The 13,317-nt window shown below is 38.0% G+C and overlaps 2 protein-coding genes across 5 annotated transcripts; both read left to right on the forward strand.

Annotated features, from left to right (window-relative positions):
* On the forward strand, nt 1-5,585 carry srsf1a (serine and arginine rich splicing factor 1a). Of its 3 annotated transcripts, none has more exons than XR_014769999.1 (5): nt 1-404; nt 980-1,158; nt 3,611-3,783; nt 3,956-4,293; nt 5,182-5,585. XR_014769999.1 is itself a non-coding variant. In XM_084717952.1 (4 exons), the coding sequence occupies exons 1-4, from the start codon at nt 217-219 to the stop codon at nt 4,157-4,159; spliced, it is 744 nt and encodes a 247-aa protein (XP_084574078.1). In that variant the 5' UTR covers nt 1-216; the 3' UTR covers nt 4,160-4,665. The 3 variants fall into 3 exon arrangements, 1 of the variants encoding a protein (XP_084574078.1); XR_014769998.1 differs by lacking the exon at nt 5,182-5,585 and adding an exon at nt 4,628-4,665; XM_084717952.1 differs by lacking the exon at nt 5,182-5,585 and having other exon boundaries at nt 3,956-4,665.
* A 1,960-nt stretch (nt 5,586-7,545) lies between these two features.
* On the forward strand, nt 7,546-10,739 carry dynll2a (dynein, light chain, LC8-type 2a). 2 transcript variants are annotated; one of them, XM_084717954.1, is made up of 3 exons: nt 7,546-7,758; nt 8,249-8,407; nt 10,308-10,739. In XM_084717954.1, the coding sequence occupies exons 2-3, from the start codon at nt 8,276-8,278 to the stop codon at nt 10,443-10,445; spliced, it is 270 nt and encodes an 89-aa protein (XP_084574080.1). In that variant the 5' UTR covers nt 7,546-7,758; nt 8,249-8,275; the 3' UTR covers nt 10,446-10,739. The 2 variants fall into 2 exon arrangements, with proteins under 2 accessions (XP_084574080.1, XP_084574081.1); XM_084717955.1 differs by having other exon boundaries at nt 8,252-8,407.
* The last annotated feature ends 2,578 nt before the right edge of the window (nt 10,740-13,317 follow it).

The following is a 13,317-nucleotide window of genomic DNA, read 5'->3' on the forward strand; positions in this document are numbered from 1 at the left end:
CAGGAGTAGACGGAGCCCCGCTCACAGCATTGTCCACCCAGGAAATATCCTCCACATTGCACCGTAAAATCGGTCTGATCCATTCCTCATTTTCAGTCCGAGGATCTGCAGCGAGTCGCTTTGGAGTGTAATTTCGGTGTGGCTCCACCAGCCGTTTTACAAATCAGCGAGCCGTTATCTTTAGTTTAATAAAGAGCGAGCTGTCCGTTAGCAGCGATGTCGGGTGTTGTGCGAGGCCCTGCTGGGAACAACGACTGCCGGATCTATGTGGGAAATCTGCCTCCTGATATCCGCACCAAAGACGTGGAGGACGTCTTCTACAAATACGGAACAATTCGAGACATCGATCTGAAGAACAGGAGAGGAGGGCCGCCTTTCGCCTTCATTGAGTTTGAAGACCCCAGGTGAGAAGCTAATGCTAAGCTAACAGTTAGCATGTTAGGCCAAAGGCAGCCCTATTGTGTGGCTAACCAACTCGCGTGTTAAACACACGACCCGCGGGCTCAGACTATTCCTTGGCCCCCCATATACATACTGATAGTAAAGAAATGTGGCGCGTGTGCTCTTTCGGTTTCGGTTTTGCATTTTAACCTGTTTTTATATGGAAATTTATCTCAAAACAACGCTTTTGGGCCAATGTTTGTAATGCGTCCTTAACGGTATGTCCGTGTAGTTTACACTAACACCAACTTTGCGTTGTGTCTGACTTGTAAATAAGTTGCTCTCATAAGGTTACGTTTTTGATGGTGTAGCGTTAATAGTTATGTTAGCCTGCCTTCTTCGCGGCCACTTAAACATAAACTTTATTGTCCTTCATTAAAGCCTAACTTCTCTGGTTACGTGCATGTCTGCAAGGCGGATTAGCAACCGTAAACCAGATCAGGCTAGCCGCTAACATGGCTGACTGTGTCCGTGCATGTTAACCCTCGCTGCGCTCCATGTGTTGATGTGTGAGCCGTGCCGTCTTGTTGTTAAACAGGGACGCTGATGATGCAGTCTATGGACGTGATGGTTACGACTACGATGGCTACAGACTGCGTGTGGAGTTTCCTCGGAGCGGCAGGGGCTCAAGAGGCGGCTTTGGAGGGATCGGTGGAGCTCCCAGAGGCAGATACGGGCCGCCATCCAGACGCTCAGAGTACAGGGTCATTGTGTCGGGTAAGTATGCAAACTAGTCACTCATTAATTTGGCTATTATACAGGATGTTTGTTGTTGTACAAGCCTATCCCTTGGACTGCGCTCTGAGGGATTGTTTTGCCAAATGCATCTGTGTTGAGTGAAAGAGTGGGTGCAGAAGTTCTCAACAGACTTTGCTCTATTTTGAACTCCACTCCAGATTGTTGGGATGTTAAGTATGCTATAGAGCTGAACAGTTATTGGAAATATTATTGAACTCTGAGTATGGATTTTTGTTTGGTACAAATCTCAGAATAATCACATATTTTTTATGTTTCCAATGAAAATGAAAAATTATTCTTCCTACTAAAATAATAATGCTTATCGCAATCAATGTAAAAATAATCACAGTATAATTTGTTTTTTTTTTAATCACTTAGTCTTCGTGTGCTCTGCATTTAAGGCAGTCAAATAAGACTGGATCATGCCTGCAAATGTACATTCTAGATAGATGAAATGCTTGGGTGACTGTCTCATCCATCACATTTCCTCTGGACAAATTCTTATGATAATGGTCAAGCGATATTCATTTTGAGATCAAACTTCTTCCTTAGTTTGCATGTGATGTTGAAACTGGATTTGTCTGGAAGTAGGGTAATACAAGATGTACACAGTGTAAGTAAAGTATTTTGTTATTTATTATAAAGTAATGCATTGCTGATAATACAAACCAATGAGTCCTTAACATTCTGTTGTGGCTGTAAGACTTAATTATCTCAAGTTCAGAGTTTGTAGGTGAATTTATTTGTTTTTTGTTATTGTTTGATGGGGGCAATGATCATTCTCTGTCCAAATGTTTAGAAGGTATCCCCAAAAATTAAATTAAACTACATATCTTGTCCCAACTTTATATGTACAAGATAATTAATATCCACAAAAATAGTACAGTACACTTCAGTTATATTTAGATTGTTTGTGCAGCCCTGGCATGAACTGTAGCAAACTACCATGTCCTATTCTGCAGCATTATTTGTGATGTGTACTGTACCATTTTTGTGGAGTGCAATATCAAAATTGCAGAAGCTGTTTGATTCAAGGTAAAATGTGTGACAAAACAGCATTTTAATGAAGCGCTATAGTTCTGCTGAGATGCCCTGGCCTAAAAATCTTGTTCTCCAGGTGTAAGAAAACATTTTGTTGGTGGAGATCCCAACAAATGTCACACCAACAAGATTTTAGTAGTTTTCTTCAGTGAAAATTGTGATGCAAAATAATCCATTTCCACCAATTTTGAATCATATTTCAATCAAAATACCAGTTAAAATAATAGCAATATTTGTTTTCTCACCATATCTTGCAGATAGAATAATAACTTATAAAAAAGCATGCACATGCAAGGCTTAGTGTGAAACTGTTTCGGTGTCTTTTTATTTTCAATATCAGCTTTTCGGTACATCACTTCATCATTTGCAATTCAAAGTGAGCAGACCAATCACTTGTTGTTAGTTCTTACATGGCAAGGCACATCTAAATAAGAAAAAGGACATGGCAAAACAGTTAAAAAAGAAACACAAACAAACAACAACAAAAAAAAAACACACACACAGACTGAGAGAACATCAATGGTTAGGAGAGGATGTCAGTTGAATGTGATATGTGTCCAAAATGGTCCCAGACAGGAGCTATGGATTTATTTCTGCCATGTATCTTATTAAGCATGTGTTCATATGATGCTGTTTTTAATCATCAGATTTGCCCATTCTTTTAAATCTATTAACTTAGGGGTTATAATGCAAAGCAGTTATAATGCCAACTATGACAACCAGAAACCTTTCATTTGAAATCTGAGGTATTTGTGACTTGTCACCTAATAGACATAGCTGAGGTGATAGTGGTAATGTCATCCCTGCCCAGTTACTCAAATACTCTGGGACCTTTTTCCACAAAGGGCTGTTTTGGTGTCTTCAAAGAGTTTCCACCTTTTTGCATTTTAACATTTTAAAATATTTGAAATTCCTGTATCATGTACTCTGTAGCTGAAATTTGGAGAAACAAGATGTGTCGTTGTTAGGGATGTAACAATATCAAAAACACAAAGTACAATAATATCACCATAAAAATGTACAATACTTATCAAGATATTAAGAGAGAAAATGATGATTTTAAAAATGTCATTTATCAAATGATAAATCCAATGTATACTGCATTTTTCTTGTTGTAAAATTTCAGTCATGACCTAAGCATACGTTTAAAAAAAAAAAAAAACTATTTGAATTGTGTACAGTTGCAAAACAATGCAGCAGTTCTTTTATTTTATAAAATAATCATGTAATATCCCAACAGATGTGTCACCGTCCATTAAAGTATTGAAACGTTTTTTTAATTGTGATATTCAGTATATTGTTACATCTGTAGTGTTGCAATTTTCACCTGTAAACAAAAATGAAAAGGTTACCAGGTGTCAGGTGACATGACTTTGTTTGTGTGTTTTAGGGCTCCCTCAGAGTGGCAGCTGGCAGGACCTAAAGGACCACATGCGTGAAGCAGGCGATGTGTGCTACGCAGACGTTTTCAGAGACGGAACCGGAGTTGTAGAGTTTGTGCGCAAAGAAGACATGACCTATGCCGTTCGAAAGCTGGACAACACCAAATTCCGCTCACATGAGGTATGTGTACTGATTTGATTGTCAGGGATAATGTTTCTTTGCTGTGTCAAGGTGAGTACTTGAGGAAATGCCACATGTTTGACGCACACCTGGCCCTCATTTCCATCTATGGTATGTCCACCACAGGAAGGAATGTTGTCTTTTCAATGTCAAGTTCTCTTGTGTCTGCCAGGGAGAGACTGCTTACATTCGTGTGAAATTAGACGGTCCCCGCAGCCCAAGTTACGGAAGATCACGCTCCCGAAGCCGTGGCAGCCGGAGCAGGAGCCGGAGTCGCAGTCGCAGCGCCAGCCGCAGTCGCAGCAATTCCCGTGGCCGTGGCAGAGGAACGCCCCGCTACTCGCCTCGTCACAGCCGCTCTCGCTCCCGTTCCTAAACCTTTCTACCACCGATGTTTTGCCCTTTTGATGTACACCCTCCTGTTTTTACCTCTTTGAGTTTCTCCAGATGTCAGCAATTGATTTTTAATTTTTTGCATTTCATGTTCCGGTGTCCTTGTGGATGATCTTGGTATGTAGATGTACCCCCCCCTCCCCTTCTCTCTCTCCCCCACCCTTCTCCCCCCCACCTTCTCCAGCTGCTTTGTCCTTTTGTTTTCTCCCTCCTCTCTCCCCTTCTTTCTGTCTCTCAAATTTTTTGCAACAATAGAAATAATTGTGCCGTGTTGAACTTCAAAAACGTTGAGTTGTCGTCATCTGCACGCCCAACGTTTTTGCAAGTGTTGACTGAGTTTTGTTTTTGTTTATTTTTTAAAAAAAACAGCTTCTAATTGGATATGTGGGGTGGGCTGTTTGGATGGGGAGCCCAATGCTTAACTGTATTTTACCCTTGTGTCTTCCTTTAGACATCTGAAGAGAAGGATTAAAGTGATTTGGAATAAAACCATTGTGGAGCACATTTCATTTGTATGGTCAGGATAGGACATCTAATTGAGGAGCAATCAGGTCGAGGCAATGGTACGCTTCATATTCCATAAATTGAACGTTTTTTTGATAGGTTGCCATATCATGCATGTCATATTTAACAAAGCCATATGTGCTGTACTTTGTTATATATATATATATACATATATACACAATTTTTAACATGCTACCCTGGCTTGTGACAGAATAAGCAGTCCTAGATCAAGTGTTGTGATGTAAGTGTAACATCTTTGCTGTCAAATGTAAAAAAAAAAATTTGAATCACTACTTTGTTGCAAAAGCGTCCCACTTTTAACTTTAAATGTCCTCATTGGTTAAACTGATTTGTAACTTCAGGGAGTTTTTGTGCTCAGTGGCATTTTTTTCTTGATCTGATCTTGACATGAGTGCTCAGAATGGAAAAAAAAATTAGGCCCAAAAATCGTGACATTTTATTCTAACAGTCTGCCTCTGATTTTCTTCCTGGCATTTCAAGGTTTTGATTGGAGGAGTGGCTCAGTGGATCCCAATCCTTGGAGCTGGATGAGTGGATCGATTAGGGAAGGGATAGGCAAGGATGGATGCTCGGAACGGGATCAGATTTCCAGGATTCAAATGAGAGTTGAATTCAGAACTAATTAACGGGAGTCCCAGAGCAACACTTTTTTTTCCTATTAGGCCCAAAGTTTTTCAATTTAATTTCTTTATTTTACAAGAAAACGAAACTGAGGACCAGGAAGTTGGATCAAAGGATGGAATCGTAGATGCCTGGTATGAAGGAATTTTAAAAATGGGGCGGTTGGGAGAGGGTTTTATTTGGGAAGTAGTTTGTATGTTTTATTTTGCTTAATCTTTCTTTTTTTCTCTTAGCATTTTCAATAAAACATTTTCAAACAAGGACACTTTAGTTTGTTGTTATTTGAAACATACCCACTCAATGTGACTCATTTTAAAACTTTTTATACTTTATGTAATTAAGGCCACTAAAGCTGCAATGATTGATTATATTAAGTGACAACAATTTTGATAATGAATTAATTGGTTTGAGTAATTTTTGAGTTAAGTTCTCTGATTTCTGCTGAAATGTGAAAAATGTTTTGTTTACTTCCTGTGATAGCAAAAAATAAATAAATTGTGATGCATGTTTTTAGACATTTTGTGCAATGACATTGGAGGAGCAAGTGACAAATGCATTAAAAATCAAAGGTGACTTGTTCCAGGGAAATAAAACTGCACTCTATTCTCAGTATTCTAGGTAACCTTCCTAAAAAGCCTATTACAAAAAATTGCAAATTACAACCATTCCAACAAAATGTGCTTTATTTGCAAATGAAGTGCAGGTATTACACAGAGGTAAAATCTTATTGGAGCTTGAAATTAGTCAAAACAGGAAGTGTAAAATATGAAAGCACAGAATATTGATTAATGTCAATAACTGATAAATGTACTCTTCAATACCTGTGACAAAAAAAAAAGTAAACATTAAGTTGGTTCATTGAGACTTATGTGTATGATGTTTGTGCAGGTGCGGCTGTGATTGGTCAAAGTTGAGGTGATAATACAAAATTTCAAGTTGCAGAATTGATGGGAATTGATTGAATTTGTGTCGATTATTGCAATCAGAACTTCTCGGAGGGACTGTTTTATGAGCCACACAACTAATTGATTCCTCGAGAAAATAATGAACAGATTAATCGACAGTACTCTACCTGAATTTATCTTTAAAGGGACAGTTCACCCTACAATCAAAAGTACAAAGTTATACTCCGGCCTGTAGTGCTGTTTATCAGATTGTTTTGCTGTGAGTTGCAGAGTTTTAGACATATTGACTGTAGAGCTGTCTGCCTTCTTCCCAATACAAATGAACGAAATGGCACTTGGCTTGTGATGCTCACAACAAGGTGTGTGGATTGTCTTGAGCATCTGGCCCATGATCTTAAGAAACACTGGTTTTGAATTTTTCAAAGGCATTTTTGGTGCTTTTAGCAAAACTACCCAAGTGCCATTTAGTATGATTTAACTGGAGGAAAAAAAGCAGACATCGTTATGGCCAATATCTCCAAAACTCTGCAACTCACACCAAAACAAATCTAGATGAACAAATAGCACAACAGGCCAGGGGGAAATGTGTATTTCTGAGGTGACCTGTTCCTTTTCAAATATGATTTCTAACTTATTGTAAAGTTGAAATTAGAGTTGCTGCAACTAACTACTTTTATTATCGGTTAATCTGTTGGATTATTTTTGTGATTAATATATTAATTATTTGGCTCATAAAATAGTGAAAAATGTCAATCAGTGTTTCCCAAAGCCCAAAGTTTACATCCTCAAATGTCAGAGAAGTAAAGAAACCAGAAAATATTAACTTTTGAGATGCTGAAATCAGATAATTTGGATATATTTTATTTAAAAAATGAATCAAAATGATTAATGAGTTATCAAAATAGTTGGTGGTTAATTTAATAGTTGATAATAATCGATTAATTGTTGCAGTTGTAGTTTAAACATATAGAGCAGATAATTGGGCTGTGTTTTCCTTTATAAAAGGCTCCTCTGCAGCTGTACATGTCACATAAAACACAACATAGGTTCATATGTCCAGTATTCAAAGCTCCAGTGTCTCTGAGCTGTGACGGTGACTGATGAAAAACCCTGCACACGCGCGCGCGCGCACACACACGTGCACTCACACACACAGAGAGCCAGCCAGCCAACTGATACCTACCTGCAGCCAAGGTCTCGTTTCCTTTTTAGCCCACAGCCAGTGGTGGTGGTGGTGTACACTGTGAATGATGCATTGTGGGATGAAATAAGATGCCGGCAGACAGGAGCTGGAGAAAAACGCTTGCAACACACGGGGAGGCTGCGGTTCAGCCAATGGCAGGCTGCGGCATGCAGCAGAGGGGCGGGGAGCTGTCGGAGCAGCACAGCAGAGAGCCAACCTACCTACATGCTTATTGTGTAAATCTTTAAAAAGCAATTAGCCGCAGCATCATCTAAACCTAACCCCCGCTGCCCGGCCGGCTGCGTGAAATACATATTTATTTCTTGGAGAGAAGTGTTTCAAGAAAAGGTGAGTTGCAGATTTTCTAATGTGAAAAAAATCTTGACTTGTATGTCTTGACATATTTCTGATTCGAGTTTCTCTTGTGATGCTGAGCTTTTACTGCACGACTTAATTCATTTCGACCGCTTAGACTCATATATTTGGCGTTTTTGTTAGCGTGTGCGCATAATTAATTAGCTACATTTGGATACTTTTGCTCTCCTGATGCAGCAGCTGCTTTTATCCGAAAGTGATTTTACCAAGTAATTTAACTCCACCTGTATCAAGTTTCCCAGCCAATCTATGCAACGCTCAAGTCATCGTGTAGTTAAGGATATACATAGAAACACACGAGGATAAGTTAAGCTCATGAATCAGTGCAGTCGAGAGAAAACGCGGCCAGTCTCCTACGTATATGATTGATGTTTGCGATGATCCGTCCGGCTGGCCTAAAACCATCCCCATCATCACCACGTGTGGTGTTAATTTTCAGTGCAGTGCTCCTCTTCTTCCTCAGCAGACACCGTCCTCCTCATCCTCAGCCATGACTGACAGGAAAGCAGTGATCAAGAACGCGGACATGTCCGAGGACATGCAGCAGGACGCGGTGGACTGTGCCACCCAGGCCATGGAGAAGTACAACATAGAGAAGGACATCGCAGCCTACATCAAGAAGGTGAGACAGGACGGACGGTGTGCATGGATGGATCCAACCAAGTGGAGCTCTGCGCGCGCGTGTTTGTGATTGTGTGTGTGTGTGCGCGCGCGTGAGTGTGTGAGCTTATTACATCATTGGCACATGATCCGCAAATTCAGAGCCTGTTTTATTCTCTGATCTATTTTTGGTCAGTGTGGAGACGAGGCTCTTATCATCAGGGCCGTAGCTGGATTTTTTTTAATTACTGAGGTCAGGAGTCCACAAGTACCCCCTACTGCACCGTGTTTATGAATATTAATACCCCAATGATGGTGTCCACAAGTATTTTTATGTTCTAAGGACACCGTTTTCCAACATGAGGGTCTAAAATCAATTAGGGCCCTACCGATACTAGATTTTTTGGGGCTAATTAAAGGTTATCAATGAACTTAATTGTCCAAAATGGCAAATACTCATAAAATCTACTCAAAAACAATCTGCATCATGTCAGAGGTTTTCATAGCAGTCAGCAGATACAGTGATATTAATATAGCTATAGTTACAGCTGTGAAAGGCTAATATTGACTGATCAATATGTTTCTCGCTCTAAAATCAATCAGAAGTATTTGTACAGCACCTTTCATAAAGGTTTACAAGTGACTGACAATCCAGTAGGACAGAACAAACCTAAAGTTAAACAACTGGAGACAAAATGGACAAAAAATTAATAAAGAAATCTAATAAAAATATAATTGATAAACTTGAAGTGATAACAACAGTAGAGCATGTAAAGGACAATGAAAAAGTAAAATAGAAAATTATTAAATAATAGCCATTCAACATATTTATCAGGACATAAGTCAGTCTACAAAGGAAGTTTTCAGTCTTTTGAATCCTTTAATTTATCTTTATTTATTTTAATTTGTAGTTTTTAGACACTGGGATCAATAAGGTTTTACCTTATTTATTTATTGACCTAAATTCAAATTCCTAAGGACAATTATAAAGGTTAAACAACTGGAGACAAATGCCCTCAAAATATGAATAAATTGACCAATAAATAAAATTGATACAATTAAAATGATAAAATAGAACATGATAATGTATAACAGACAAAAGACAGCATAAAAGTAAAAATATCAATAATAACATTTTAAATGAGAAAAATGTAAACAATGGCCATAGAATATTTATCAAATGCCTGACTAAAATATAGCTTCACAGTCTTTTGAATCCTCTATTTATTTATTTTTAATTTGCATTTTTTTTCTGGGATCAATGTTTTATTTTTTGGCCTCGGTTAAGTACTTAACTCCCTTAAATTATTTTTTGACTGCTTTTTTGCTTATTGATTAATATGTTTCAGCTATTTTCCTATCAAAATGAACAATTTTTTTTAGGCCCTCAAATATGAGAATTTGATGATTTTTTAAATATATATATATATTTTTTTTTTTTCTGTCATATGCGGGATGGCGAGCTTCATATCTTTGGGTTTTAGATTCTTTGTCGAATGAAAGAAACTGTTCGAAGATTTCAAGTTGGGGTTTTGAGACATAATAGTGGGCATTTTGCTTTTTTTTTTTTTCTTTGGACATTATATCCCAAAAATAAGTATATTCAAGATTTACCTAAGTGAATTCACTTAAGGACTATTTAGTAAAACCACTCACTGATAGAGCACAAAATACACAATAAATAAAGTATAAAACAGATCATGTCCAATCCATACAATAAGCATAAAACCATACATACAATAATGTACAATTTTCTAACCAAAATAAGAAATCAATAAATCAAGAAAATAATGAAAATAAAAGCTGGTTGCAGTACGCTCAGTGGCAGCTACAACCTCGGTGTCAGGATTTGGAGATTGCAGCCTTTGGTTCTGTATTTTTGTTTGGAGTTCACTGATTTTCTTCTTCTTGACCTTTTTCAGGAGTTTGACAAGAAGTACAACCCCACCTGGCACTGCATCGTCGGGAGGAACTTCGGCAGCTACGTCACCCACGAGACAAAGCATTTCATTTACTTCTACTTGGGCCAAGTGGCCATTTTGCTCTTCAAGTCTGGCTGAGAAGTTTCTGATGGGTTTTCTGACGGGAGTTTTTCTCCCTGAACCTAAATCGGAAATGCACTGGTGGCTGATGTCTCCCATACACTAATAACGACATACCATAACGATGCAAACCCGGCCGTGCGCAATTGCATGGACTATACACTATTTAATATGTATGTTACAGTAAGTTTACTTTTCGATAGTTGCCATTTGAATGCAACTGAAGTAGTTTTTGTTGATGCTGTTAAATTCTAGGTTGTAAAAGATTTCAAACGTGGACCTTGATTGTATAATAAAGGAAAGCTGTAGAATGTAGAGGTGCATCTGCTTTCCTTCACAAGTGGCATTGCCAGACCCTGTTATGAGAATCCATCTGTCAGTTTAGATGGTAAAATCATACTGCGTGCACCAGTTTAACAATTCATCATCAAGATTTTAACGTGCAAGCATGAAAAGAAGTTGGTTAAAGGGGCAAAAAATAGTGGAACGAGGAGAACATACAGCATGAGTTCACTTTATTACTGCTGTCTTACTAATTTAAAGGAGTTATGTTGGTCTGTAGATACTAATGCAAAACCTTTAACGTTTTCAATTTGGATTTGAAATGAACACAATGAACATGTGAAATTCTAGCAGCCGCTCTCAGAAAAAGATGTCAAAATATCCGACACACTTGACATTTTGGAACCAACACAAGCCAGTGCAAGCATTTCCAGGTTGATCAGCTCTTAAATTTTCACTGTGAGGGACGACAGAGCGAATAAAGCTCAGACCTTAGCCTGTAACGTCCGAGTAATAACACAACAGACTGGTTACCAAAATCTGCCAACTCACCTACCTAGATTTCAGTCTTATAATCCTGTGTTTCTGCATGTTTGGAGGATAATAATCACGGTTTCTTTAAGCATCATCGGACACAAACAACTATAATTTACTTAACATTCACTTTTGATTATGTAGATATTGGACAGAGCCTATGTGTGTCTTGTCCTAGTGCTTGCTATAAAGCAGCGTTAGGAAGGTAATAATAGATAAAAACATCTGCAGTCAGCTCCACCAAGGCTACTAACACCCCTGTGTGTTTCAGATGGTTGTGTCGTCTTGTGTGGCTTGTGATACCTTCAAGTTGCATTCACCCCAAACCTTTATATATATATTTTTTTGCATTGCCAGTCTACTGCCAGACATGCAGGAAAGACATTTGGAGTTGTGACTTCTTAAAGCAGCTGCAAGCAGGTGTTTCTTTTTGTCTAGTGCATTTATTTTCATTTTGTCATGTCGATTTAATTAGTTTGAAATGGCAGTGCACATTGTTTGGGTTCTGACGTGTTCTTTCGGAGGGCAGATTGGAAGGATTTAGTTCATACAGTTGGATAACACCACACATTTCTCGCTAAAGACTGAATGTTTGCTCAGTTTTTTCTCTCCCATACTCCAACAATGGGTGAAATGTGTTTCTCACAAGTGTTAGCTTGGATAGACATTGTGTTTACGGGAAGTCTTCCTAACTATTGTCAATGTAAACTGATTTAGTATTGTTTTTTTTTCCTCTGGCATGTATTTTTTGCTGTGTATATGTAGGAGCCGTTCCAATGCTGTTAAATTTGCACAAAACGTGTGCCTGTCATTGCTCTCAACTGTAACCGGCTTGAGTACAATTGCACTTCATTAGAATTACCCAGTAGGTTGCTACAGAACCAAAATCGTATAAACTCGATAAAATAAAAATTAATTGTTGACTTATAACACTGTGGCCTTTTATTGTGTCATTGAGATCATTAATAGATTGGTTGACGGACAGAAAATGGCAGAAAATAAATCTACACTTTTGAGAAATATTCACTTGAAGGAAGTAGTTTGACTTTTGGGGAAGAAAAGCTTATTTGGTGTCTTTCCAAGATTTAGAAGAAAATCTTGAGATTACTTTCATGTCTGCACAAGTAAATAGGAAACTACCTCCAGTGTCAGTCCAAAGGTTTTTCAATTTTTAACAAACAAGATATAATTAGTGAGCCTTAAAAGTGGTGATAGGTGTATTTTTCATACAGTGCAGTGTCCTGTCCTCTTTATAATTTATTTACGGAGACCCACCATGAGCAAGCACTTGACAACAGTAGTGAGGAAGAAATCTTGAGCAGAACCAAGCTCTGGGTTGTACTTAAAATGAACAGTTGATAATGTGGGGAACATTATTTGTATCTATACCAAAAGTTAGATTAGATTAAATTAAATATGAAGCTACCCCTAGCACAGGCTAACTGAGCTTAGCATAAAGACTGGAAACAGGTAAACTGCTCTACTGACTGGGTTCAAAGGTAATAAAATCCTCCTTCCAGCACCTCTAAAGCTCACTTATTAACACTTTATATTTTGTATATCTCACTGTTTTTCCATTTCCTGTCTTTGTGCTAAGCTAGGCTAACAACCTGGTGGCTTCATATTTAGTGTAGGGACGTAAGAGTTGAATCAGTTTTCTCCTCCAACTCTGAAAAGACGAGAAGAAAGCTAATTTATTTCCAAAAATATTAAACCGTTTCTTTAAAAGGAGGGCATGTAACTTTTGCTGATCAGCAGCTACCATCTATAAACAGTAATTATGGTTTGATGACATTTTAAATTGTAGCCTAACAGTAACATCAGTAGACAAGCGTGGGAAAGTGTCATGCTAATTACACAGCAGCATCTATCTTAAGTTAGGTAACATTGGCTAACATTAGCCACTATAAGCCACTGGTCAATTCTGTGTCAGCAAAATTGTTCAGTGAAGTTACTAATTTTTACTTAAATGACATACAGTTAAAATTAAATATTTAGTTGACACATAATGAAAATAAATATTGCCTTAGTTATTTAAATTTACAGATGATACTCATATGCACTTTAAAAAGGA

The sequence above is a fragment of the Lutjanus erythropterus genome, chromosome 4, assembly GCF_056507025.1.
Source record: "Lutjanus erythropterus isolate fLutEry1 chromosome 4, fLutEry1.hap2, whole genome shotgun sequence".
Classification (NCBI taxonomy): Eukaryota; Metazoa; Chordata; class Actinopteri; order Lutjaniformes; family Lutjanidae; genus Lutjanus; species Lutjanus erythropterus.

Coding starts and splice junctions, on each gene's coding strand:
- dynll2a (XM_084717954.1), top strand. CDS start 8,276: ATGACTGACAGGAAAGCAGTGATCAAGAACGCGGACATGTCCGAGGAC. Junction 8,408..10,307: donor TCGCAGCCTACATCAAGAAG/GTGAGACAGGAC, acceptor GACCTTTTTCAG/GAGTTTGACAAGAAGTACAA.
- srsf1a (XM_084717952.1), top strand. CDS start 217: ATGTCGGGTGTTGTGCGAGGCCCTGCTGGGAACAACGACTGCCGGATC. Junction 405..979: donor ATTGAGTTTGAAGACCCCAG/GTGAGAAGCTAA, acceptor GTTGTTAAACAG/GGACGCTGATGATGCAGTCT. Junction 3,784..3,955: donor CCAAATTCCGCTCACATGAG/GTATGTGTACTG, acceptor TGTGTCTGCCAG/GGAGAGACTGCTTACATTCG.